Source organism: Paroedura picta, chromosome 17, assembly GCF_049243985.1.
Source record: "Paroedura picta isolate Pp20150507F chromosome 17, Ppicta_v3.0, whole genome shotgun sequence".
Classification (NCBI taxonomy): domain Eukaryota; kingdom Metazoa; phylum Chordata; class Lepidosauria; order Squamata; family Gekkonidae; genus Paroedura; species Paroedura picta.
The window spans coordinates 6,100,005-6,125,405 of NC_135385.1; the positions used below are offsets into that span (position 1 = coordinate 6,100,005).

The 25,401-nt window shown below is 45.7% G+C and overlaps 1 protein-coding gene across 3 annotated transcripts in view; it reads left to right on the forward strand.

Annotated features, from left to right (window-relative positions):
* Nucleotides 1-1,792: 1,792 nt before the first annotated feature.
* Nucleotides 1,793-25,401, forward strand: part of CREBBP (CREB binding lysine acetyltransferase) — a 56,241-nt gene continuing 32,632 nt past the window's right edge. The window contains exons 1-12 of one of the 3 annotated variants that reach the window (XM_077316290.1): nucleotides 1,794-2,506; nucleotides 5,388-6,079; nucleotides 9,907-10,083; nucleotides 11,895-12,144; nucleotides 17,125-17,238; nucleotides 19,164-19,403; nucleotides 19,717-19,813; nucleotides 20,055-20,204; nucleotides 20,617-20,734; nucleotides 21,622-21,808; nucleotides 23,408-23,461; nucleotides 24,645-24,775. In XM_077316290.1, coding sequence (XP_077172405.1) covers nucleotides 2,422-2,506; nucleotides 5,388-6,079; nucleotides 9,907-10,083; nucleotides 11,895-12,144; nucleotides 17,125-17,238; nucleotides 19,164-19,403; nucleotides 19,717-19,813; nucleotides 20,055-20,204; nucleotides 20,617-20,734; nucleotides 21,622-21,808; nucleotides 23,408-23,461; nucleotides 24,645-24,775 — 2,295 coding nt within the window. In that variant the 5' untranslated portion in view covers nucleotides 1,794-2,421. Of the gene's footprint in view, nucleotides 2,507-5,387; nucleotides 6,080-9,906; nucleotides 10,084-11,894; nucleotides 12,145-17,124; nucleotides 17,239-19,163; nucleotides 19,404-19,716; nucleotides 19,814-20,054; nucleotides 20,205-20,616; nucleotides 20,735-21,621; nucleotides 21,809-23,407; nucleotides 23,462-24,644; nucleotides 24,776-25,401 lie in introns of all 3 variants that reach the window. The other 2 variants (XM_077316291.1, XM_077316292.1) reach the window with 2 other exon arrangements.

Sequence of the window (25,401 nt, forward strand, 5' to 3'; positions counted from 1 at the left end):
AAAGCAGGTTTCACTCATAGGCGCAAACTGAGAGGAAATGGGGGTGGGGGTTGCCTGTCTATCAGGCTCCCCTCAGAGGCTTATCGTCAGGGAAAATTGGCGGGAAGGAAGGAGGGAGGGAGGGAGGGAGGGAGGGAGGGGGCCCTGCCTCCCTGCCTGCCTTTCACCCCTCCCCTTTCCCACCTGTCTTCTGCTCTCGGCCAATGAGTTGTCTCCTGCTCTCGGCCAATGAGGAGTCTCTGTCTGGGGCCAGCAGGCATTTGCCATGAACCCCAAGGAGTCTCCCCTACCCCAGTTCCAGAAGGCCAGACCTGGCAGGGACACTTGCATGGCCCAGGAGGGAGGAATGTGCTGGCTTGTGTGGGTCACAGAGAGTTCCCCGCATCAGAGGCTCCCTTTTCTAGCCCAGGCAGAGAGCTGCCTCCCCTTCCCCGTGGGGGACAAGCAATGTCTCAGCTTTTCCTTATTGTCTGAAAGGAGGATTCTGGGAGCTTTGCACTGCAGCCCATCCTGCCTGCAAAGAGGCAGCACTACCTGGCCACCTCCAGCCTGCAGGATATGGAAGGGTGGGGGAAGACGGGAACCTGCACCTCCCAGTAGCTTCTGGTTTCCCCGTAGCAATGAAGGCTCTTCTGCCACACCAACACTGTTTAACTCAGCCCTCAGAACACAGTGTTTGCGGCAAGGAGAAGGGGACAGCATTTCGAGGGAAATGAAGCTGCATGGATCTGGGTTCAAATCCCACTTCGCACAATGGCTAAGCACATGGCAAGCTTCCCTCACATTCCCTACATGTTAAAATCAGAGTCCAGCAGCACTGTTAAGACTCACAAGGATTTATTCAAAGTGTGAGCCTTCGAGGGCAAGCCCTCTTCCAGACCAACATGGCTACCCATTTGAATCATTCCCTACACGTAAGATGGAAGTAATGTTGCCAGATGATGATGGCGGTTTTCAGCAATATTTTTGCACCATCATGTTGGCACAAATCCGTATGTGGATTGTTGTCGCTGGAATTTATGGTTAGTGACACAGTACATGATCTGATGGTGAGTTCAGGGTTCCAAGCATCCGTGGGGAACTGTAGATTGTAACTATGTATTTATGTCACTGCAGTCCAGGAAGCAGTGGATGTGTGGATGTCTTGTGGATTAAGACCTGGTCTACAGGATGATCGTGGTGTTCTCTTGGTTTGATATAAAACTCATATGAATTCACGAGGATCCATGCCTCGGATCCATTTTTCTGTTCTGCGGCAGTGACACAAAGTATTGCGTCCATGTTTCTGTGGTCCTGTCTAGGCTTCCACACGTGACTTGACAGTGGATTTGGTGAAGCTCTCTGTTAAAAAGCTGAGGATCCACGAAAACCCAACTTTTACTTTCCCCCCGCAGGGGAGACCTAAGACATGGCCCCGCAGGACCACGAGGGTTTTGCTTCATTTCAGTTCCGCATCTTACCCACTCCCCCAGTACCTGGAGGTTTGGGAGCGGTCGGGCCGGAGCATGCCAATCTCCCGTTCTCTCCCGTGGACTGTAGCTCCGAGTCCGGTTTCTCTACACCGGCTGGTTGGCAACCACGAAGGCAGCCACGCGGCCGTCGCCTTCGCTCGTGCCACTCACGGCCTCCTGCCCGAGAGAGACGGGGCGAGCGCGCAGGCGCAGGCCTTTTCCCTCTCTCCGTCCAGCCTCGGCATGTTCCGGCAGCGCTCGGCCCTTTCCGGCGGCGAAGCCCGTAACGCGGTGACGCCAGCGCGCACGCTCCGCCCAGGCCCCTCCCGTCCATCTCGGGAAAAGAGAAGAGGAAAAAAACTTTTTTTTTTTAATTGAGGAATCAACAGCCGCCATTTTGTCGCGGAGCCGGAGCGCGTCGCGGGCGGGAGCGGGGCCCACCCGGAGCCGCAGCGGCGCTCTCGCGGGCGCCGCCACGAGCACCAGGGCCCGACCGGCACCCCCCGCGGGCCCGAGCGGCCGACGGACTGAGTGAGCGCGGCCGCTGCCTTGGCCCGCCCGCCCCTCCCCTCCCCTCCCCTCGGCCCCCGGCCCCGCTGGGCGGGCGGCGCGCTCCGGGGCGAGCGGGTAGGCCGCGCGGCGGGAGGGGCGGCCGAGCGGGGGCGCCATGGCCCGCTGACGGACCGGCGGGCGGGCGGGCGGAGGCGGGAGCGAGGCTTGGCCGCCGCCAGGGGGAGGGCCGCCGCCGCCGCCGCCGCCGGCACCTGGGCGACCGCGCCGGAGCAGGCAGGCAGGCAGGCAGGCCTCACCCCGGCCGGCCTGGCCCTGCCCTGCCCTGCCCGCGCCTCCCTCCGTCCCTCCGTCCCGCCGGGCATGGGGGAGCCGCGGGGCCTGCCGGCGCTGCCTGCGGGGCGCTGAGCGGCCCTGCCCGCCCGGCTGACGCTGGAGCGCCCGACGCCGCGCCGAGACCATGGCGGAGAACTTGCTGGACGGGCCGCCCAACGCCAAGCGGGCCAAGCTCAACTCCCCGGGCTTCCCCGCCTCCGACCCCGCAGGTGAAGCACCGGAGCAGGGAGGCCTGGCTGCGCGGGGCGGGCGAGGGAGGGAGGAGGGGAGGGAGGGAGGAGGAAGAGCCGCGGCCGGGCCGGGCCGGGCCGGGCCTGGGTCCGTCAGCCGCCCCGCGTGTGTGTCTCAGGGCCTGGCGGCTCCGGGCCGCAGGAGGAGGTGGCGGGCACACCGAGCCCGGGACGCCTTCAGCGGCTCGTCCGTGAGCCTCTTGGCCAGCTGCACCCCGGTGTTAGGGACGCGAAGTCCAGAACTTCGGAAGGATCACCCCTGGCGCTCGCTTCTGTTGCTTTTGTATGAAAACCTGCCCCGTGTTGCCCAGTGGGTAAGCATTGGGAAGCCGGTCTCAAAAGAAACAGCTGTGTTCTTCTTGTCTACATTCCTTGCAAGCAATGAGTGTCAGTTGCAGCGTGCTGAAGGTAATGGAGACAGTTTCTATCCAAATGAGCCCGAGACAGTCACAAAGAATTGATCTGGGGATGGGGCGGGGGTCCACTGGACTTGGCTTCAGCTCTTCTCCTGCTGCGCTTCTGTGTTTTGCTGTCAGCTCCATGGACTCACAGCACATCTTTTCTTTTAGCCTCTGTTTCTGCTCAGGAGAAGAGTTTGCATGGCCTTTTCACACTCCACACCCCCCCTTGATTTTGTTAGTACAGACTTATACTGGCTTTTCTGATAAAGAAACCCGAGACAAAGAGCTGTGACCATCCACACTGCACAACTAGTGGCAAGTGTTGCTTGTATTGAAACTCAGACTCAGTTGACCATTTCTTCCCGATTCTCCTTTGAGCTCCAGTCCCCACTCTTGTCATATATCAGGGTCTCCTGTCCCCCAGGGCACCATTTTGCAGGGATCAGTGAGGAGGTGGAGGAAAGTACCGTTCAGTTTGGATCCAGTTTGGCGTAGTGGTTAGGAGTGTGGACTTCTAATCTGGCGAGCCGGGTTGGATTCTGCACTCCTCCACATGCAGCCAGCTGGGTGACCTTGGGCTGGCCACGGCACTGATAAAGCTGTTCTGACCCTGCAGGAATATCAGGGCTCTCTCAGCCTCACCCACTTCACAGTGTGTCTGTTGTGGGGAGAGGAATGGGAAGGCGACTGTAAGCCGCTTTGAGTCTCCTTCGGGTAGAGGAAAGCAGCATATAAGAACCAACTCTTCATCTAATGCAAATACATAGTCTGCTTCAGTTTTGTGACACAGGGTGGTATACAGTGGACTGTTTTACATATAATATTTCTCATGCTTAAACCCTTAAACACTTTGGATGCAGTTTGTGTGCTCTTGTAAAGGTAGCTATAGGAGTACAAACATGCATGGGGGATGTGATGCTTGAACTGTGGGCATGTTGAGTGTTCCTCCTGCTGTGAATTTTGAAGCATCACCCCTATACACCTGCCATTTGATTCCTACTGTGTGCTGTATGAGCATCAAACATTGGCTAAAGTGTGGATATGGGGTCGTATGTGAGCTGTTTTGGGGGTCATTTATATTGAAGTTAAGGCTTGAACCGGGCTTGCTGTCACAGTACTTCTGTGGAGGGGGGATGTGTTGCACTTTTAGATTCAAGTGAGGAAGGGGCAGAAAAGCTACTCCGAAGCGTAATTTTATTTGCATATTGAGACCTGCAGGCTGGGTGGGTGCCTGTGATGATCCCCAATTAAAACTGAACATAGCTGCTTTGTCCTGTTGCTTTGGAGTCAACGATTCTGGCTTCCCTCAGCCTGAGCATATTGGAAAGGAGAGGGGTTCTGCAGTGGTGTTAACTGTGTTGCAGAGCTCCAGGATGTTGTGGCAGTTGGACTGGGACCTGGGGAGACCTAAGACCAGCCACACACTTATTAGTCTGCCTCGTAGGTTGGTTGTGAGATTATGGTGAAAGGGGGGGGGTGCAACTGTATATACCTTCTGAACTGGGATGAAGAACAGGATGATGGGAGATACACACTTTCCCAACTTGAGTAGTACAGAATCCTAGGGAACATTGCTCCCTTCCCTTCATGGTTCAAGAGTTCTCTTTTCTGCCTTTTGTTGAAGGTGGGATTTTGTCTCAGTGTTTCACCTTGTTGAATTTTTTCTAATGTTCTGTTGCTGTGGATGGAGTTTGCATAGTGCAGGTTTCATCAAGAGCATGGCTGGGGTTTTCATATATGTGTTCCTCGTATGACAAATGCAGGAAATGTAACTCATGCCTGTGGATGGCTCGGTAGAGCTCACTGCTGATGCACATGGAGCACAGGACTTATAGGATTAATACTTGAGTTTAGTGGCAGGTAATTCTGGTATGAACATGGTTATGATATATAGTATAGTATAACTTGCTTAAGCTCTTTTATATTTTTGTTGTGGCACAGTTGTTGCATGGCTTTTTGATGTAGGAAGCAAAACATATCTTTTCTTTATCTATTATAACTTTGCATCAGCGAAATGTAAACATAGTTAATATCCATGTTCAGGATTGACTAACATTCTGAAGTAATTGTGGGAAAATATGTTAGCTTTATTTGTATATGAATTCAAAGCCTTTGACACAGCCAAGGATCATGTTGGCCAACAGCTATTTAATCAAGGTTTTTGTTTATCTTTACCTGTCTGTTGTCTTTTGTTCTTCCATGCACAGTTCTTGTGAGCTGCCTGCTTCTGTTATATCCTGAAATTAAGTAGTATTATACCATAAACTAACTGGACATGTATGTGACTGCTTAAGAAAGGTTTAACTGTCTCACAACTGTCTCAATTTGTATTCGTTAGAGTGAGAGCATTTAAATGATGGCACATTTCTTATTTTGTGCTTATAGATCATGAGTAGCTGCAAGGAGTATTGTGAATGTTAATGATGTATGTCTTATACCAAACTCTGATACTATTGCAGATTTCAGATCTCTGTTTGAATTGGAAAACGATCTTCCAGATGAGTTGATCCCTAATGGAGAGCTGAATATTTTAAACACCGGTGGGAACCTTGTTCCAGATGCAGCTTCTAAACACAAACAACTTTCTGATCTTCTGAGAGGAGGAAGCGGCTCTTCTTTAAACCCAGGAATTGTAAATGTGAGCTCCAATAACCAGGTCCCACAAGGAGTCAACACCCAAGTCCAGGGGCAGCCAAACAGTGTGAACATTGGCAACTTGAGTGCCATGGGCAAGAATCCTCTAAACCAGGGAGAAACTGCTGCATCAAGTCTGGTCAAGCAGACAGCAAGTACACCAGCTACTCAAGCCCTCAGCGCTCAGGCACAAAAGCAAGTTGGGATGGTGACAAGCAGCTCAGCAACTTCTCAGACGGGATCTGGGATATGTATAAACAGTGGTTTCAGCCAGGCCCATCCGGGTCTCCTCAGTACTAATTCCGGACACGGTTTAATTAATCAGATCCAACAAGGACAGGTCATGAATGGATCCCTTGGGGCAGCTGGAAGAGGAAGAGGTACTGGGATACAGTGTACAGCACCCACCATGCAGGGGAGCACAGGCAGCATGCTAGCAGACACCTCAACGCAAGTGTCTCCCCAAATCGCCAGTCACACAGTGCTGAATCCAACCCAGGCAGGAGCTATGACAAAAGTATGTGGCAGTATCTTCACCATTTTAAGAGGGGAAATCTTGTTGAATGCTGAAGATGAGTGATGGGAATCATTTGCTATCTGGTGTATTTAATGCTTTTATTAATACTCTTTTCTGTAGCAAGTGCGCTAATTGCATTTTTCTACAGCAGGGAGATTGGGGGAGTCATTTATTGTAATCACTGTTTAGTTCTATCATATTTAGTAAAAAATTTGCTTTAAAACTTGATGTGCTTTTTTTGTGCCGTATTTCCACAGAACAAAGTTTGAGTCCAGTGGCACCTTTAAGATCCAACTAAATTAATTAAGCTTTGTGGGTATTAAAGGTGCCACTGAGCTCAAACCTTTATCTGTTGCTTCAGACCAACATGGCTACCTACCTGAAGCCATTTTCTTCCCCAAATTTCTGTTGTTGCCAGTTGCAGTGGTTTCTGTGACATTTCTTGGTATCTGATAAATTGATTTATCTGTGACCTGTACTCCTTCATAATCTTTGGCAGGTTGTGATTATACATGATGTGAGTAGCCCTTGCCACCTCAGTCCCTATAAATGAAAATGCTGCTTGATGTCATTGCACATGACACAGGTGGAATTGGATGTTGAGCAGTTTGAAAAATTGGTGGACTGAGTGGGACAGGGCAGTCTTTGCGGCACATCCATCCCAAAAGAAGTACTGAGATGTGTGTACTTGTAGCTAACTGCCTGTTTGGAGAGGAGAGGCTGTGGCTCAGTGGAAGAGCCTCTGCTTGGCATGCAGAAGGCCTCAGGTTCAATCCCCGGCATCTCCAGCAAAAGATCTCTGCCTAAAACTCTAGAGAGCCACTGTCTTTCTGGGTAGTCAGCACTGACCTTGGTATGCCAGGGGTCTGATTCAGCATAAGGCTGCTTCATGTTTGCTCATGCATTACAGATTAAGGGGTAATGGAGTTAAGAAAAGCTTTACAAAGCAGGTAGCAAGTGTTAGATATGTCTCCGCTTTAGATGAGCAAGGGAACGATACTCTGCACTTCATAGTCACATGGATTGTGTTTAAAATGAAACTTCTCAAAAGCAGCTGAGCCTGTCCCAGCAAGGAAAAATGCATAGGAGAAAGCTGAGAGTTTGCCTTTTCTTGGGGAGACTGCATGCTAACCCATCTCTGCATGATGCTCTGCTGAATTCTACTTCTCATGTGGTGTGTTTGGGTTATTTGCATTGTGGTCGTTTTCAATCAGGAGCTACTGTTGTTGACAGGCTACTTGGATTGTGCGATGGGTCAGCCACCTGCTAGCATAACTGGCCTGCCTCTTTACTCCCATTTGTCATGTGTTGAGTGTGGCTAGGCGAACAGATGCGCAAAAGGAGGGAGACTGCAACATAGAAAAAGTCCTGATAGACCATATCAAAGATTGACGTATTCCAGTATTCCCCACAGCATGATCTGTTTTAGTGACATGGATTTTAATTGAAATAAGGTTTTTTTTAATGTTGGAAGTTTTTAATGGGCTGAAATGTGGAGTGTGGATTTACCTATATAAATAGTAGCCAGCCTGATGCCTCCTAGGAAGTCCACAGGCAGCCCATGAAAATCTAGCCCTTTTCTCTGTTTTCTCTAGCCATTGGTGCCGAGAGATTCAGTGCCTCTGAACATGGGGAATTTCTTTGCGATACCATGGTTGATGAGATGCTTGTGGTTCAGTCCTAGGTGTTTCTTTTCAGAAACAGATCCATTTTATTTCTTCCTAGGTAAGCATGCATAGGATTGCAGCCCTGTACACTCTGAGTTTGTTTAGTTCATCTAAGTTAGATTCAGGTGGGTAGCCATGTTGGTCTGAAGCAGCAGAACAACGAATGAGTCCAGTGCCACTTTTAAGACCCACACAGTTTTATTCAAGGTGTAAGCTTTTGTATGCATGCAAGCTTATACCTGGAATGGAGCTGTGTTGGGCTTAAAGATGCCACAGGACTCCAACTTTGTCCTAGTGCATGTAAGGTAGTAGCAGTGAAATCCCTGTTGATTGTGCATTCAGTAAATACACATACTGTCTGTTCTGAATGTACTGCCCATTATAGGAAGGAGGTGAAAAAGTTTTATCTGGCTCTTTCTCACCATACCTTGCATTATTTTTTAAAAGTTATTTTCATGCACTGCTCTTATTCTTAAACTAAAAAACAAAAATCTATTTTGCTTTTCTTTATAAAGAATATGCCCAATCTCTTTCAGTCTGGAGTCATTTCACACAGCCATGTTGGCCTAAAACGAAATCCAAAAACAGGAACAGATGCCACTTTATTTTTGTGTGTGTATGAAATAGGTATTAGGCTCACCCACAGTGCCGCAGAACAGTGTGCATGCTTTTGAATTTTCTAGAACTTTTCATCAGACAGTGTGTCTGTATGTGTAATATAAGAATGTAAGAAGAGCATTTATGGCTAAAACCAGTCAGGGCCCATCTAGTCCTGCATCCTGTCTCACACAAGGGCCTGTGGGATCAGACCAGTTGTCATTTAGACCAGTATCTTGTCTCAACCAGTGGGCAACTAGTTCCTCTGGAGGGTCAACAACAGGGCATAGAGGCAGAGGTCTGTCCCGATAAGAAATTCAGAAGAGCCGTGCTGGATTAGACCAGTGGTCCATCCAGTCCAGCATCCTGTCTGACATGGTGTCCAGCTAGTTCCTAGGGAGCACATGCCTGAGGCCAAAATCTTAGGCCTAGTCTTGGCAGCATCCTTTTTAAAATGCTGAGCAGGCATGCAGGTTTAATTAATTAATTAATTTATATTTCTACTTGGATACTGCCCTTCCCTGATGGCTCAGGGCAAACCTCAATAAAATCTAAATAATACCGTATATACTCATGTATAAGCCTAGTTTTCAGCACCATATCACACAAAAAAGGCCCTCCTCGGCTTATACGTGGGTATATATGGTAATTGAAATAAAAGCCTGCTCCAGCCAGCCAATCATTGCATTGCCCATTGCAAATGTGTACTGTAAACAATGTTTTTACTGAGTGACTCTATTCTTTTTTTCCTTTTGCCTTCAAAGGCAAAAGGAACGGCAATGCTGGATGGGAAAGATTTAGGCCAGTTTTACCTCCTTAGAGTTGGGGATCCTGAAGGTGTTTTGATCGCTGGATCTCAACGTTCATTGAGGGATGTAGTAGAAGAGATGGTTCCATAGTTACAAGGGACCCAAACCAATTAGGGCTCTCAAGGTAAGTACCAGATCTTTGTACCTGATTTGGTCTTCAGACTGGAGCCAATCCACCGGGGAAAGCACAGGTCAAATGTGTGTTCTCTATCGGGTCCAAGTAAGGATCTCAGCTGCAACATTCTGAACTGGTTGGTGTTTATGGAGCAACTTCAAGGGCAGCCCTGTATAGAAGGAGTTACAGTAGTCTTGCCTGCAGGTGACAGTTTCATGAATCACAGTGGCAAAATCAGACGTCAGCAGGTAAGCTGCCAGTTGTGAATTCCTGCATTGTGCAGGGGGTTGGACTAGATGACCCTGGAGGTCACTTTCACCTCTATGATTCTACACAATGCCCTTCAAGTTCCAGGTACAAGTAAAACGAACCTTCTGCTTTCATTTCTGCAAGGCTGTGCAGCTGTTCTGCAACTTAGCTATATAGTGGAAAAAGTACTTTGGTACTGGGAGTATAAAATATGATGATAAAATATCATAAATTTGTAGCAAGTTTATATGACTCCAAACGCATGAGCAGATTATCAGTTCAGTCATTATGCAAGATTGCATACTGAATAAGTTAGGCAACCTTTATTGTCTGCATATACAGATAGATGAATGGAAAATACTAACAGTAATAATCTTACTTTCATTCTAGATGGGAATAACCAGTAACACAAGTCCCTTCGGGCAACAATTTAGTCAGTCTGGAGGGCAGCAAATGGGAACAGCAGGAGTGAACCCTCAGCTGCCAGTTAAGCCAGGCATTGGCAATAGCGTGTCTCCCTTTCCTACAGACATCAAGAGTGTCTCGGTTACCAGTGTGCCAAATATGGTGAGTTACCTGTAGCTCACTTTGTTTTTTTTTTTTGCCATTATTATTATTATTTATTATTTATGTTGCAATCTTTAAGTTGACAGACATTTTCTAAATTGATTCAAATGGGTAGCTGTGTTGGTCTGAAGTAGCACAATAAAATCAGAGTCCAGGAGCACCTTTAAGCCCAACAAAGATTTATTCAGAGCGTGAACTTTTGAGTGCAAGCACCCTTTGTCATACATGCCCTGAATAAATCTTTGTTGGTCTTAAAGGTCCTACTGGACTCTATTTTTATTTTCTAAATGAGTTTAAGGGAAAGTTATTTGATCAAGTAAAAAGATCCTGGTTCTCTCATATGGTTGAAGTAAAGTAACTCACTATTAAAGTTATTTGCTGTGTTGCTGGCTTTCTACCCTTAGGGAAACTTGCTGATTCATAAACAGTCTTAATATTTTAAAGGCAAAGCCATTTGTTCATAGGCTAACAGTAAATGAATCCCTTGGGCCAGATGACACTGTATAGTTATGCTAATTATACAAGTTTAAGTCCATTTATATTTGTGACATGTACCTGTGTGCGTGTTGGACAGGTGGAGAGGGGTTCCAGATAAGGGAAGCAAAGAGAGAACTCTCAGAGGCTTTCACTTAGCACAGTTTGGAATTGGGGGGAGGGTGCATATTCCGGAATAGCAGGGGAGGAGTTGAATGAACAGGGGACCTGCAGTTCAGAGTTTGCTACGCCTTCATAATGCCATTTTCCGTGGTGGAATACTCCAGGAGCTGACAGAGTTCCACAGAGCCATAAGACGGAGCTCTTCTGCCAGGCCTTTGGTTGAGACCGGCTGGGGCTAAGCGAAATAAGAGCTAGACCCCCCCCCTCCGGAATGCCGAGTTGTCATCTTCCTGGGTATATGGTTGAGTGGTGGGGGGTGCTGTGGGAACGGGGGAGGGTAGGAGGGTTTTTTAATTGTTTTATTGGTTTTTATGATATGTTGTGATCCACCGTGAGCTAGCTGTGCTTGGAATGCCAGAATATAAATATACATAAATAAATATTTACTCATAAGTTCAACTGAGCCCATACAACAACTATTTCATGCCTGTACATGCTCGTTGGAGCTCATTGTGGCTCACTTCTCCATAAAATCCCATAGGACTGTCCAGCAGTTCTTCTTGGAAGGCAACAGTTTTTGTTTTGCAGTGGATAATTCTGTTTGTTGTTTCCATTCAACTTGTGACATGCTTCAGCCAGTAGGTGCTTCTTCCTAGTTTGAGACAGAGCCAGATTGTTCTGAAGAGCTGCACAGGTTTACTGTGTAAACTGTTTCCTTGGGTACCAAACAGCTCTGAATAGGCACAGTAGGTTTCTCAGTCTGCAGTTATAGTAGAAGAGGAAGAGTTGATTCTTATATGCCGCTTTTCTCTTACAGTAGCCTTTTCTTTCCTCTCCCCACAACAGACACCCTGTGAGGTAGGTGGGGCTGAGAGAACCCTGATATCACTGCTCGGTCAGAACAGCTTTTTCAGTGCTGTGGCAAGCGCAAGGCCACCCAGCGGGCTTTATTTGGGGAAGGGCAGAATTGACCCTGGCAAAATTCATCATCATCATCATCATGTAAAATAAAGTGAAAATGTTTAGAAGTTGTCTGTATGTTGCCATTTGATGAGCAACTGACCTCAACAAATTAATTTAAGTTGGTGCTCAAGCCACTCAGAGTTGACGAGATTACCATATAAGATGCTGTGCCTTGTGTAGAATCGAGAATAAATCTTCTTTTTCTTTATAATTATTGTTTTTCTTGTAATACAAACATATTTTGTTTTCAGCCTCAAATGCAAACCCAGGTGCAGCAGGTGGGAATTGTACCTGCACAAGCAATGGCAACAGGACCCACAGCTGATCCTGAAAAGCGCAAACTTATTCAGCAGCAACTGGTTCTGCTACTTCATGCTCACAAATGTCAAAGGCGAGAGCAAGCAAACGGAGAGGTGCGAGCATGTGCTCTCCCCCACTGTCGGACGATGAAGAATGTTCTCAATCACATGACGCATTGTCAAGCTGGAAAGGCCTGTCAAGGTACAAATAGGTTGTTGCTGCATCAGAAAGTCTGCCCTGTGTTGGTTACCTTGCTCGGTAGGTGATGGGCGTCTCACCCCGTGAAGCTTGAGTAGCTGAACGTCAGAATTAGAGGGACTCCGGATAAGCCCTCATGGAGGGCAAGGCTCTTCAGAACTTCCTGGTATTTTGGTTTTGGCGGGACAAAAGCATCTTCCTTGTGGTTTCGTCACATATTACTTTAGTAATGTATGAAATTCTGATGGCATCTTCACATTGTCTCGGGTGTCGTTCCACAAGGTAGGTGATGAGTCCGTCAGGCCAGCAGGAGGCAGGCCACAGAGCAGAATTGACTGGAGATGCCTCTGGAGGCACCACTTGCCCAGACTGCAGCCTTCCTTCTTAGTGACTCTTGCCTCAGCAGCAGGCAGGCAGGCAGGCAGGCAGGCCTTCATTCCATTCATCGCCCTTCTCACAGCACGGCAACACAGTGTCTACCTCCAGAACTTCCCTTTCACCCTCATAGATTTCAAGAGGTAGCGTGTTTTGCCTGCTGTTTTCTTACTTGATTGTTTCACATACTTAACAAAGATGGGCTTTTTTCTTTTCCATTCTGTAGAAAGATATAGGAATTTAAAGCAAGCAGATTTGAGAGTTGTCCATGTCTGATTTATAGAGGGAAAAAAGTGACCCCCCCAAAAAAAAATGTCCTTGGGAGCCCTGGCATTTTCCCCACACTATTTCTGTTCACATTTCTAGTACCCGATTGCTGGTCTATGGAAGGGCCAAACCTCCCCACCACCAAGATGCAGATGGAGTTCCCGTTTAGATTGCATTTATGTTGGGTGACTGACAGAGCAGGGCATTTATGTTGTGCTGCCTACTTTAAAGGATATTCCCTTCCCATGTTGCTTGAGTGTGCCAATTACAGCATGCCACTTTCTGGCTGTTCCTCATTTAGGACATCAGCTGCAAGCATCCTTTAATGGGAAGGCGCTATTGGGATTTGTATTGTCCTTTGTGTTTATGCTAGGAATAGGGATAGAAGTATTTTAATAAATCCTCCCCTGCCCAGCAGCTTCCCTGCTTGAGTTCCTCAAGGGAGCTCAGACTTAGTGGCAAGGTTTTGGAGTCTCACAGTCATCAAAGACAATCTATTCCATGGCCTCCATAAGTGGACTTTGTGGCTCCCATGGCAGTTGTGGGGCTGGATCAAGACATCTGGTCACCCAGTTCCATGGCAGGTGGATATCTGTTCTGATTCAAGGTCAGATGGGACAATGAGGGAACTTTTAGTTATTTGCTTGTCATGGTCTGAACATGTTTTTTGATGTTGTGATTGTCCATTTTAATTGGGGTTTTAATGGGATTTTTAGTCGAATTTTGTAAACCGCCACAAGCCTCTTGGGAGTGGCAGTTAATAACTTTAATAATAATAAGAACAAGAATAATCACAGTGACTTGTAACACACGTGTGTGGGCTTATTGATATGTTTCACCCATTTTGATCACATTCCAAGGATTCTTGAGAGTGCTTTGGAAATTTCCAAATAATGTGACTAGTTGTAGTCCTATAACCCCTAGTTGAATATTTAAGATACTTTCAGGAGGTTGACATGATTATTTCTAGACATCGTTTCCCACCTGGTGCAGTCTATACAAGCACATGTTGCCTGGGAAGATGAGGGTGCTAAACAGTTTTGAAGAAAACTAGCATATAGGTGGAGGAAATCTCATTGTGAACAGGAGCATGTGTGCATGTTTGTGTGTGTAGAAACATACACACACATATGCCAGCTCTGTGGTGGTGTTAGCAGTGAAGCTCAGAATGTATAACATTGTCAACTGCACTAGTCACCTGTGTGGTTCTGGGCCCAGTTCAGACTTCTGGTTGTGACTTCTGGCAGCCAGAGAAGTTGGCTCTCCGTCTGCTGTGCTATTCTAAAGTGCCCCTCTTGAGGAAATATTCAGGGGAGCCCTGGTGCTTACTTGGGTCGTTTATGTGCAAAATCAACAGGTTTGCTTTTGGGGAAAGTGTTTGGTAGGAAGGAAGTTCTGCAGAATGACGTTTAGAAGCTGGGCACCTCTTCCATTCAGCCAAATCCTCACTGTTGCTTGTCACCGATTTCCTGGATGTCTTCCTCCTCTGAGAGAAAAAGGAACATTGGAATTTCCTATGGAGATTCATTCTTAGTGGATGGAAGACATCTCGCCACGCCTGGATCTCATTCTCCTGAGTGCAGAACCATCATTTCTGAAATGGAGGGAAGTGTTGATAAGAAGATTCGGACACTTTCATGTGTTTGGGTATCTCTAGGCACCATTCAGTAATAAATAGAGGGAGGATTAGTTTTTTTGTGTTCCAGGCTGATGTGTCTTTATTTCTGTCTCCTTGTTTGAGATTTTGCCAGTAACTTTTTTTTGGCTAAACCTTTTGGTCATGGGTGCATTTTGCTATGTTTTTGGCTTACATGTTACCCAGTATGTATGTTTCTCATTTGTGGGATTAAATCCCAAAACTAAGAGGTGCTCACTACCCCCCCCCCAAAAGAGTTTTCTTCTTGACCCTTCCTCCAGAAGTTGCTGTGATCAGCAACCATTCCCAGGATTTACTGTGGCCACAAGGAAGAATGGAACTTCATTGTTTGTTCCAGTATCCCTTCATATTAAACCTCCTATCTGCAACAACACCATGGAGAAAGGATGAAACAAAACTGTATAGCTGCCCCGCCTCCTAGACTAGTGTTTAGCTTAGTATTTTCCTTCAGTCTTTATAGAGTTCCACTGGTTCAGGAATTAAGGGTTAAGAGTTTTGGCTGTTTGGAAGGTTCACCTAAGAGGCTGCAGGATGGGGCGTGGTGTTTGTAGATACCATCTCTAATCAATGTTTGTTATTCAGTCTGCTGGCCTGAGAGGAGTATTTTATGCAGTGGCACCTGAGGGCATTTGGAGACAATTCACAGGTGAGTACTTTGTGCCCATACTGATGCTAGTGGGGAAATGAATGATGGATCAGAAGTCCATCTCTTGCTAAACCCTCCCTGCCGCTCGGATAGCAGGGGATAGGAATAATGAGAGCTTCTGCCATGGTGGGATTGTTTTTAAAGTCTTTTAAAGGGTATTTTAATGGGGATATGACTATTGTTCTGTAAATAGATTATGTTCATGTCATAGAATCATAGAATCATAGAGTTGGAAGTGGCCATACAGGCCATCTAGTCCAACCCCCTGCTCAATACAGGATTAGCCCTAAGCATCCTAAAGCATCCAAGAAAAGTGTGTATCCAACCTTTGCTTGAAGACTTCCAGTGAGGGGGAGCTCACCACCTCCTTAGGCAGCCTATTCCACTGCTGAACTACTCTGACTGTGAAAAACTTTTTCCTGATATCTAGCCTATATTGTTGTACTTGGTTTAAACCCATTACTGCGTGTCCTCTCCTCTGCAGCCAGCAGAAACAGCATCCTGCCCTCCTCCAAGTGACAACCTTTCAAATACCTAAAGAGGGCTATCATGTCCCCTCTCAACCTCCTTTTCTCCAGGCTGAACATTCCCAAGTCCCTCAACCTATCTTCATAGGGCTTGGTCCCTTGGCCCCAGATCATTTTCGTCGCTCTCCTCTGTACCCTTTCAATTTTATCGACGTCCTTCTTGAAGTGAGGCCTCCAGAACTGCACACAGTACTCCAGGTGTGGTCTGACCAGTGCCGTATACAATGGGACTATGACATCTTGTGATTTTGATGTGATGCCCCTGTTGATACAGCCCAAAATGGCATTTGCCTTTTTTACCGCTGCATCACACTGCCTGCTCATTTTTAGTTTACAATCCACAAGTACCCCAAGGTCTCGTTCACACACAGTACTACCTAGAAGCGTATCCCCCATCCAGTAGGCATGCTTTTCATTTTTCTGACCCAGATTCAGAACTTTACACTTATCTTTATTAAATTGCATCTTGTTCGTATTTGCCCATTTTTCCATTGTGTTCAGATCTCGTTGAACTCTGTCTCTATCTTCCGGAGTATTTGCCAGTCCTCCCAATTTGGTGTCATCTGCAAACTTGATGAATAGTCCCTCCACCCCCTCATCTAGATAATTAATAAATATGTTTATGAGGTATGAGGTACCCCGCTACTCACCTCTCTCCAGTCTGATGAAACACCATTGACAACAACTCTTTGAGCGCTGTTCTCTAACCAATTCCCTATCCACCTAACTATCTGAAAATCCAGTTTACAGTCCTTCAACTTATCCATCAGAACATCATGGGGAACCTTGTCAAAAGCTTTACTAAAATCCAAGTAAATGACATCAACCGATCCAGCAAACCTGTTACTTGGTCAAAAAAGGAAACTAGGTTGGTCTGGCAGGACCTGTTGGAGACAAATCCATGCTGACTTCCTTGGATCACCAAATTGTCCTCCAGATGTTTGCAGATCGCTCCCTTTAATATCTGCTCCATTATCTTCCCCACAACAGAGGTCAGACTCACTGGTCTGTAGTTTCCTGGGTCATCCTTCCTCCCTTTTTTGAAGATCGGAATAACGTTTGCTCTTTTCCAGTCCTCCGGGACATCTCCAGTCCTTAAAGAGGTTCCGAAGATGATGGACAAGGGCTGTGCAAGTTCTCTGGAAAGTTCTTTGAGTACTCTCGGGTGCATTTCATTGTAAACCGCCACAAGCCTCTTGGGAGTGGCAGTTAATAACTTTAATAATAATAAGATTATTATTATTGTCCTAATAATGTCCTAAGTGATCTCTGAGCACTGGATCTGGATCTGTACCTTGGGTGACTGTGGTAGATGCAGCCCATTCAGTATGATGCTTGCATCAATTCTAAATCCTTCCTGCTCCATCTTTTGCTTTGTGTTATTTCGTAGTACTCACTTGAAGTCTATAATTAATTTTTGAAAGTATATGTGCATTTTTATTGGAAAAATAGGAGTTAATGCTGTTCACAGATTAAAAAAGACGAGTTCACGACTTTCCTTTCTGTCCTAGTTGCACACTGTGCCTCATCGCGTCAGATCATATCCCATTGGAAGAATTGTACACGGCACGATTGCCCTGTGTGCCTTCCGCTGAAAAATGCCAGTGACAAGAGGAACCAGCAACGTAAGTAGTTAATTCAGTGAAAGAAATAGTAGAGACATCTTATTCAAGTTGTTAGAGAAAATTGGCAATACATTTTGTGGTCCTCATATTCTAATTGGTTGAGATATATATTGATAACTTCTACTTTCTAGATGTCTGTGATGTATACTGACATCATCCCCTTCTGATGATTTGCTATTTAACTGTCCTTCTCTACTTGTTAAGTTTAAAAATCTGGAACATGTATGAAGCCACCACATGTACGCAGACGATAATGAGGTTAGCCTTTCAGTTGTGGTACACAGACCAGATTATTATAGAAGCTGTTTGTAATGCAGCTGTTTGTACAGCGTTGGACTGGTTGGAGCTAGGATCAAAAGGTGGTTGTGTTATCTCTCTTGGGTTTTGGAAACTGGCTCTCAGCACCTGTTTAGCCTTGTTGACCTTTTCCTTCACTTAATTAGATTTATATTGTAATCACAAAAATGTGTAATGTTAATGCATAAAGCAAGAGTCCCTTAGGGATGGGGACAAACCGGCTGACAAACTAAAGTTCATCATGAATTTTGCCAATTTGTTGTTTGTAAAGATATGAACTGAATAACCACTACCAGCTTTCATGAATTTTGATGTAGTTTGTGGCGGATAGCGAAGAGCCTCTTAGCAAAATTCAGCTGAGCAACAGGGAGCTCGTTGTCTCTCAGATGTTTGGTTTATCTATCTGGGAGCCCTTTACACCTCTGCAGAAATCGGGTTTAAATGGCCTGGGGCTGGTTGCCCTTTGAGCAGCGGTGCCATGTAGAGCAGGTTGCCCTGTGCAGCTCAGCTTTTTTGGCATGAATCAGGTTCAGTTTATAGGCAAGAAAACTGAATTTGTGGGGCTTGTGGTTCGGTTCATGGTTTCCTAAAATCTTGCATAAGTGGAAGTGCAAGTGGGATTACAATAAGAAGTACAACCAGCTGCTGGGATATGTTTCTTGCATTTCTGTTAGCACAAGGGCTCTAGTGCAAGGAGAAATTCTGTAATAGATCCAGACCGATACATTCTGGGTTTGTGTGGGAAACATGTAGGTTGGTATAGAGTTCAGTAGGGGAGAGGGAGCTCATCCATCCATTCAACTGGTGCTTATATATCCATCCCACAGTTAATGCGGACTGTAGAATCTTTAGCTGATATAGGTGTGAACAAGCTTAGTGTGGTTTATGAAAATTAAGTTCTCACCAGTTACTGTTGTGTGTGAATAGTTTTTGTACTTCCTTTGACTACATTCTGCTTTTACATAACTAAGTCTCACCTGAACCTCCTGCATAACATAGCCCTTTGACCCTTTTCCCTGTTATATTCCCATATGGTCTGCCCATTGCATGCATCCAAAGATGGGCAGCTGTCGTCCATTGAATCTTAGATTAGAAAATAAGCTTGTTAGACTTCAGGATACCACCATACTCTCTGTTAGTTTACAACAGAGATCTGAAACAATTATTCTTATGATGCCTGAAGAACTGGAACTGACATTCAGCTTACTTCCTTTGTATGACTTGACCAGTTCTCCACACCCATCCCAATTTGTTAGCCTTCACATTAGTGTGCACATTATATCTGATGGTAAAGAAAAAGAGCCTCTTGTGGCGCAGAGTGGTAAGGCAGCCGCCTGAAAGCTTTGCCCATGAGGTTGGGAGTTCAATCCCAGCAGCCGGCTCAAGGTTGACTCAGCCTTCCATCCTTCCGAGGTTGGTAAAATGAGTACCCAGCTTGCTGGGGGGTAAACGGTCATGACTGGGGAAGGCACTGGCAAACCACCCCGTATTGAGTCTGCCATGAAAACGCTAGAGGGCGTCACCCCAAGGGTCAGACATGACTCGGTGCTTGCACAGGGGATACCTTTACCTTTACCTTTAAAGAAATGCAATTCATAGTGCGTTTTGTTTGTTTGTTTGTTTGGTAGCACTCCTTGGATCCCCTGGCAATGGAATCCAGAGTTCTGTTGCTTCTGGGACAAGCCAGCCGACAGCTCCTTCTCTGAGTAACCCTAATCCCATTGATCCCAGCTCCATGCAGCGAGCCTATGCTGCTCTTGGCTTGCCTTATGGCAATCAGCCACAGACTCCCTTGCAACCCCAAGTACAAGGCCAGCAGGCAGCCCAGCCTCAGACCCATCAGCAGATGCGGACCATCAATGCATTGGGTAGGTGAAAGAAATGAGAAGGGAAACGGGGAGGTCACAGGCTTCAAGGGTTTTTGGGGGGTGGGGGGAACAGTTTACTCCATGATGATTGCATTCATGAAAAGCCAGGACTTTAAGGGGCATTCAGAATAGTAATACTGGACATATTATGCACAGGAATGTGGGGACATTATTGGAACAAGCATCTAAAAATATAGACTAATACATATTTGCAATAATTTATCATACAATTAATATATAAACATTGGTGATTTAAGACTGTGCATTCTATGATACTCCATCTGATTTAACGAGAGGTCATTTTGTTCCCAAGGAGCGAATCAAATTAATCTTGCTGCAGGAGGATTAGCAGACCAGCAAGCTGGCATGATCTCAGAAACTGCTCTTTCGACTTCTCTCGGAGCAGCAAAGTAAGTCACATCTGAAACCATCACTGAGTGTTTTTCTGTTTTGGAAATAGTGCTAGTCATTAGTCATGCTGTTGTTTCATCTTACTCTTTCTCCATTATATTCCCCACCCCCCCGGCTGCCATTTGTTTCTCTTGTATTGATGTATCTCATTACTTACTTGCTGAATCAAAATGATAATCTGGTGGGTAATAAAAGGGCGTTTGGCAAGGTTTGTAATCTTTCCACTGTTCTGTCCTTCAGCCCTTTAATGAATGATGGCCCAAATTCTGGCAGCGTTGCAAATCTTGGTGGCTCTTTGCCAACAGCTGCACCACCTTCAAGTGCTGGAATGAGGAAAGCTTGGCATGAACATGTCACTCAAGATTTGCGCAATCACTTAGTCCATAAACTGTAAGTATCTGCTCTGACTAGGCACAGCTTATAGTTGGGGAAGTTTCTATTGAACTTTATTACTAATTCTTGGATTTGAATTGTGGGATGATGGCACCTCTGACAACAATAGTAAAGAATTGGAATACAGGGATAATTAGTTCAGTTCTTCACTATAAGAGAAGGTGTTTCTTGTAACAGTTCTTTCCAAGATTCTATCAATTTCCTTCTCTCCCCCCCCCCCCCCCCGTAGTATCTCATCAAGTCTTTTGAACGTCTTGAATTGCAAAATTGGAAAAAAATTATGCTGGTATTGCCTGGGTCCATTAGATGTTGGAGAGGTTTTGGTTGTTACTGTCATTTTGCATAATGTATACAAAAAGTAGAGGATTTCTAGCTGTGTTCTTAAAAGGGGATTTGCATCTTGATGCAGGGTCCAGGCCATCTTTCCCACTCCTGACCCAGCTGCGCTGAAAGATCGCCGGATGGAGAATCTGGTGGCTTATGCCAGGAAAGTGGAAGGCGACATGTATGAATCAGCTAACAGTAGGGTATGTTACCTGTTAAGAAGCTACTGTTTGATGCACAGTTGCCCTGTTCTGTGACAGTACCCCAAATATAAAAGTTATCTCTGCTTCCATTGCAGCTTGCTTTGCTTTCTGACACAAAAAGTGTAATCAAATAGAATGATTTAAGGGGGGACTTGATCAATGAAATGCTCCTTTGTTAAGTATGTATTGCATAAAGTGGTGAAAGTAAAAGTGTCACAACAGCACACGGTTCCATTTTGGAATACTCAGTCTGTTTTGTTTTATACTTCTGCCTTGGAGAAGGAAAGCCACTCTTTCACCAGTCTGTCTTTTAGCTGATCGTGACTGTTGACATTGGCGGCCAATTGTAGGGATGATCCAGGAAGACCCAATACCTGAATCACTCGTTTGCTATGAGGATACATTTAATTATTTACTGAAACATTTGCACTCTGCTTTTTTTGGCACAAGTATCATCCATCCGCTTTAAAAGCACATGAAAACATGCTGAAATGATCAAATACTGTAAAATGGGAGTAAAAAATTCAGAGATCCCAGTCCCACATGCCTGCCTCAACAGGAGGCGTCGAGAGCCATGTGTGCTGTCCTGTGTTCCTTGGAAGAATAAAAACATGATGGATGCGCCATCATCATCTCTTCCTCCTTTGTCAGGCTACTGTTGCCAGGTGCTGATGCTGTTAATCAAATAATTCTGGGTTCTACAACTTGGCATTGTGCCTGAGCTTCAGACAGTTTTGCAGTCTTTTCAGTACATGTATTCATATTTTTAGAGCATACGATAAGCAAAACCAGAGTGTTGAGGTTGCAGATAATTATCAAGCAGCATTATTCGTAATTATATCTGTGATTATCTTCTATAACTATCCTAATATACTTTCCCTTTGTAGGATGAATACTACCACTTATTGGCTGAGAAAATCTATAAAATTCAAAAGGAGCTAGAAGAAAAGCGGAGGTCTCGTTTACATAAGCAAGGGATCATGGGTAACCAGCCAGCCTTACAGCCTCCAGGGAGTCAGGCAGCTGGCATTCCACAAGTGGCAGCAAACATGGCACAGCCTGTGAGACCTCCCAGTAAGTACTTGCAAAGGGAGAACGCAGACTATTTTAATTTTGTTTATTTACCCCACTAATAGGCATTTCACAGGTTTTTATTTGGAAATATATATCCTCTCCTTTCTACTAATGATGTATTTGAGACAATCTAAAAAGGAACCGTAAAACATTGTCCAGGTTAAAAATGCATCTGAAGCAATCTACTATGGCCAATTCTAAGCTAACAAGGGGGGAAAACTAAAAAAAAAACTATAGGAGTCCTCGGATATGTGACACATCAGGCCCAATAGAAGCCTCGCACTATTTTCTCCCCAAAGTCTGGATAAGTGAGGCAGTCAGGCCACTATCTGGGCAAAGACTGCCTTGTTTACCCAGACTTTTGGGAGAAAATACTCGTATGGCTTTTTTGGGCTTTATGGGTCACATTGCTGGGGCCTCCTACCTTTTTAGCAAAGATGATGTATCTGGGAATCCGTCCCTCGGAAGAGTGTGTGCCACAAGTCAGGCACAACTGCAGGAAAGGCCCTGCTCTATGCTTGGAGGCGTCTGGGCCAGCACCTCCCATCTGTAGGCTAGCTGCCATTCAGATTGAGGGCCAGCACATTCCACTGGGCCTGGATTTATTTTATTTCATTTTGCCATCAAGTCGCAGCTGACAGGACAACCCCATAAGGTTTCCAAGGCACGAGCAGTTTCCCATTGCCTGCCTCTGCATCTCAACCCTGGTGTTCCATGGAGACCTTCCATCCAAATACTAGCCAGAGTCAACCCTGCTTAGTTTCTAAGTACTCCTGGGCTATCCAGGGCATGAAAGAAAGATATTTACGTCTGGGCAGAAGGCATGTCCCCCCCCCCCTTTTAATCAGTCTTGTTTACCAACCTTTGGGCTAGCAGAACTTTCCCAAAACTCTTCAAGGGTAGCTCTTTAACACATTAAAGTAATCAACATGGCCACTTTTATGGAGGAAGGAAAAGGCACCACACATACAAGAAGATCGACCTCCAGTGCTTGGGAAAGCGTTAGAAAAACAGAATATAGACCCAGTACTTGAAAAAGCATTGCAGCCTGCTGCACCCTGTGCTACCATAGTACAGATAGTCAACCCTGGTGTGGCAGGGTACTTTTAAACCTTCCAGATGTCTTGGATTTCATTGGTGACTGGGCCTGCGGACCTCTCCTTCTGAGTATGGCCTTTTAGCATACAGCTCAGGGCTCTGCTGAAAGTGGGGTTGTTGCTTTCTCTTCTCGCCTGTTCATTTTTATTGGACCTGCCATCAAACAAGAGTTTTCTGCTGCCAATCCAGAGCATCTCCTTGCAAGGAAGGAAGGAGCAAAGAAACATCTGGCTGTCCTGCAGGGAGTGTTTCCTCTCATAGGTTCTTCTGCTGTCTTGGATTGCTGCAGCTCCCTCCAGGGGAGCGTAGGCCTTTGTTCTGTCTCCCGAGGAAGGCAAACTGAGGCTCAACAACCAAGGTGGCTTCAGCCTCAAATGCTCAGCAGCAACAAACTGATTGTTGACATTTTGATGTGCTTGCTTTGTGGTTCTAGTAGCATAGTGTCTTAGTTAATTTTTTTAATTAAACCATCCAAAGTGACAAGCTCTTGTGTGCTTACAGATGGACCAATGCCAATGCCAAACGTGCCTATGAGCCGCATGCAGGTCTCTCAAGGTATTTAACTTCCACTAATTTGCCACTTAGCCTTGCTCCTTGTGACTCTGATGTTGGGGGATAGAGAAAGCATTTTGCCTTTTTTGTGTGCCAATGAAAGTAATTGAAAGCTTGTTTTGTTTTGGGATCCCCGTCAATAGTCGCATTTAACGAAGGAGCGTAGATCACATTGTGATGCCATCAAGACTTCTCTGTAAAACAATGGTTGTTCCAATATCTTGGAATATTGCTCTGTTTTGGAGGCTCCAGCAGCCCAGGGGCAGAGGCCTTATCAGCAAATAAGTATAAGCTTTGTGGTGATATTGTAAACTGTCAATCATTATAGCTCCCTCAGTTCAGCAGTAAAAGTCGTTACCACCCAGTTTCCCACCCAGCCCCAGTCTCATATCCAGAGAAGTTGAAAGAAGAGGAGGTAAAAAACTACTTCCCCTCCATGCCACCCCTCTGCTTGCAGCCACATTACAATAAGACCTGGTTTGTGGCATAAGAATGATAAAATGTGAATCTCTCATCAATATATTATAGTAATAATTCAAGATCCCAACGTGGGACTGCACGACAAGACGGATGATAAAAACAGAGTTGCTTATATGTAACTGTTGTTCATCGATGTGTTTTCTGCAGGCACACATTCCCTCCTGCCTCTACCCCACTGAGGCCCTGTAGACATTTAACATGTTAGTGTAGTGGTGACAGGAACTGAGGAGGGTGGGTGCTCTGCCCTAGGTTCATGTGACTGACGAGCCGTCGGGAAAACACAGGCCATCAGGAGCCCTCTTTGGAGATTTGTAGCTAGGAAAATTCTGAGGGGCAGGCCTGTACACACACAGTCCCAATGTGTGCCTACTCATGAGACATCGATGAACAAATTACATGTAAGGAACTCTGTTTTCAGCACTAGCTTTTAACTGAGGAGTTCCTTCTTTTCTCAGTTGTTTTCATGGATTGCATCTTATCTATAGACCATCTTGTGAATAGGATGCTGTATGCTGATTTATGCTGTTTGTGTGTCCCAGCATCTTTTTGCAGCTTATTTTATTTTGAATTCTTCCTTTGTTGTTTTTACTTCATGAGCTTCCTCAGGCAGGTCTCCCACAAGAAAAAATCAGTGTCCAAATTTGTATGTCAAGAAGTGGCTGGGTTCCTTGCTCCTAATGAGCTGTTCTGGGGGTGCATTTTGCAGGAATGGGAGTGAATCAGTTTAACCCTATATCCATAGGGAATGTCCAGATGCCTCAGGCACCCATGGGACCCCGTGCAGCCTCTCCAATGAACCACCCTGTCCAGATGAACAACATGAGCTCCGTTCCAGCAGTTAGTACCCTTTTTGTCATCATGTCTTTGTATAAAAATTAACTGTTTGAATGCTTGGGGAAAACAAGAAATTTATTTTGTTTGTTTGTTTATTACATTTGTATACCGCCCTCCCCTGAGGTTCAGGGCAGTTCACTTGATATGTAAAGGAACTAGACATCAAACTCATTTTTTTATGCCGAATAGAAATAACGGCTATGGTAATTTTAATAACAGCAGAGAATAATAGTTCAACAGAATGACAATCAAACAGATCCATGGTTGTTCAAGTCAGGTACATGGATTCCTGGGAGAGAGGTTCAGAGGCCTGGAGGGTGTTGTTGGTTCTGGTCAACCTCAACCAAATGCCTAGTGGAGGAGCTCCCTTTTTCCAGCCCTGCAAAACTGTTTTAGTTCCATTAGGGCCCTGATCTCCAGGAGCTCGTTCCACCCGGTGGCAGCCAGGACAGAGAAGGCTCTGGCCCTGGTTGAGGACACATGGGCTTTCTTGGGTCCAGGGATCACTAGCAAGTTGGAGGTGGTGGAGCGCAAAGCTCTTTGAGGGGTGCAAGCAGAAAGGCGGCCCCTCAGGTACACTCGGCCATGCTATCTAGAATAATTATGGATTAACTAAGATTCTGAGATAG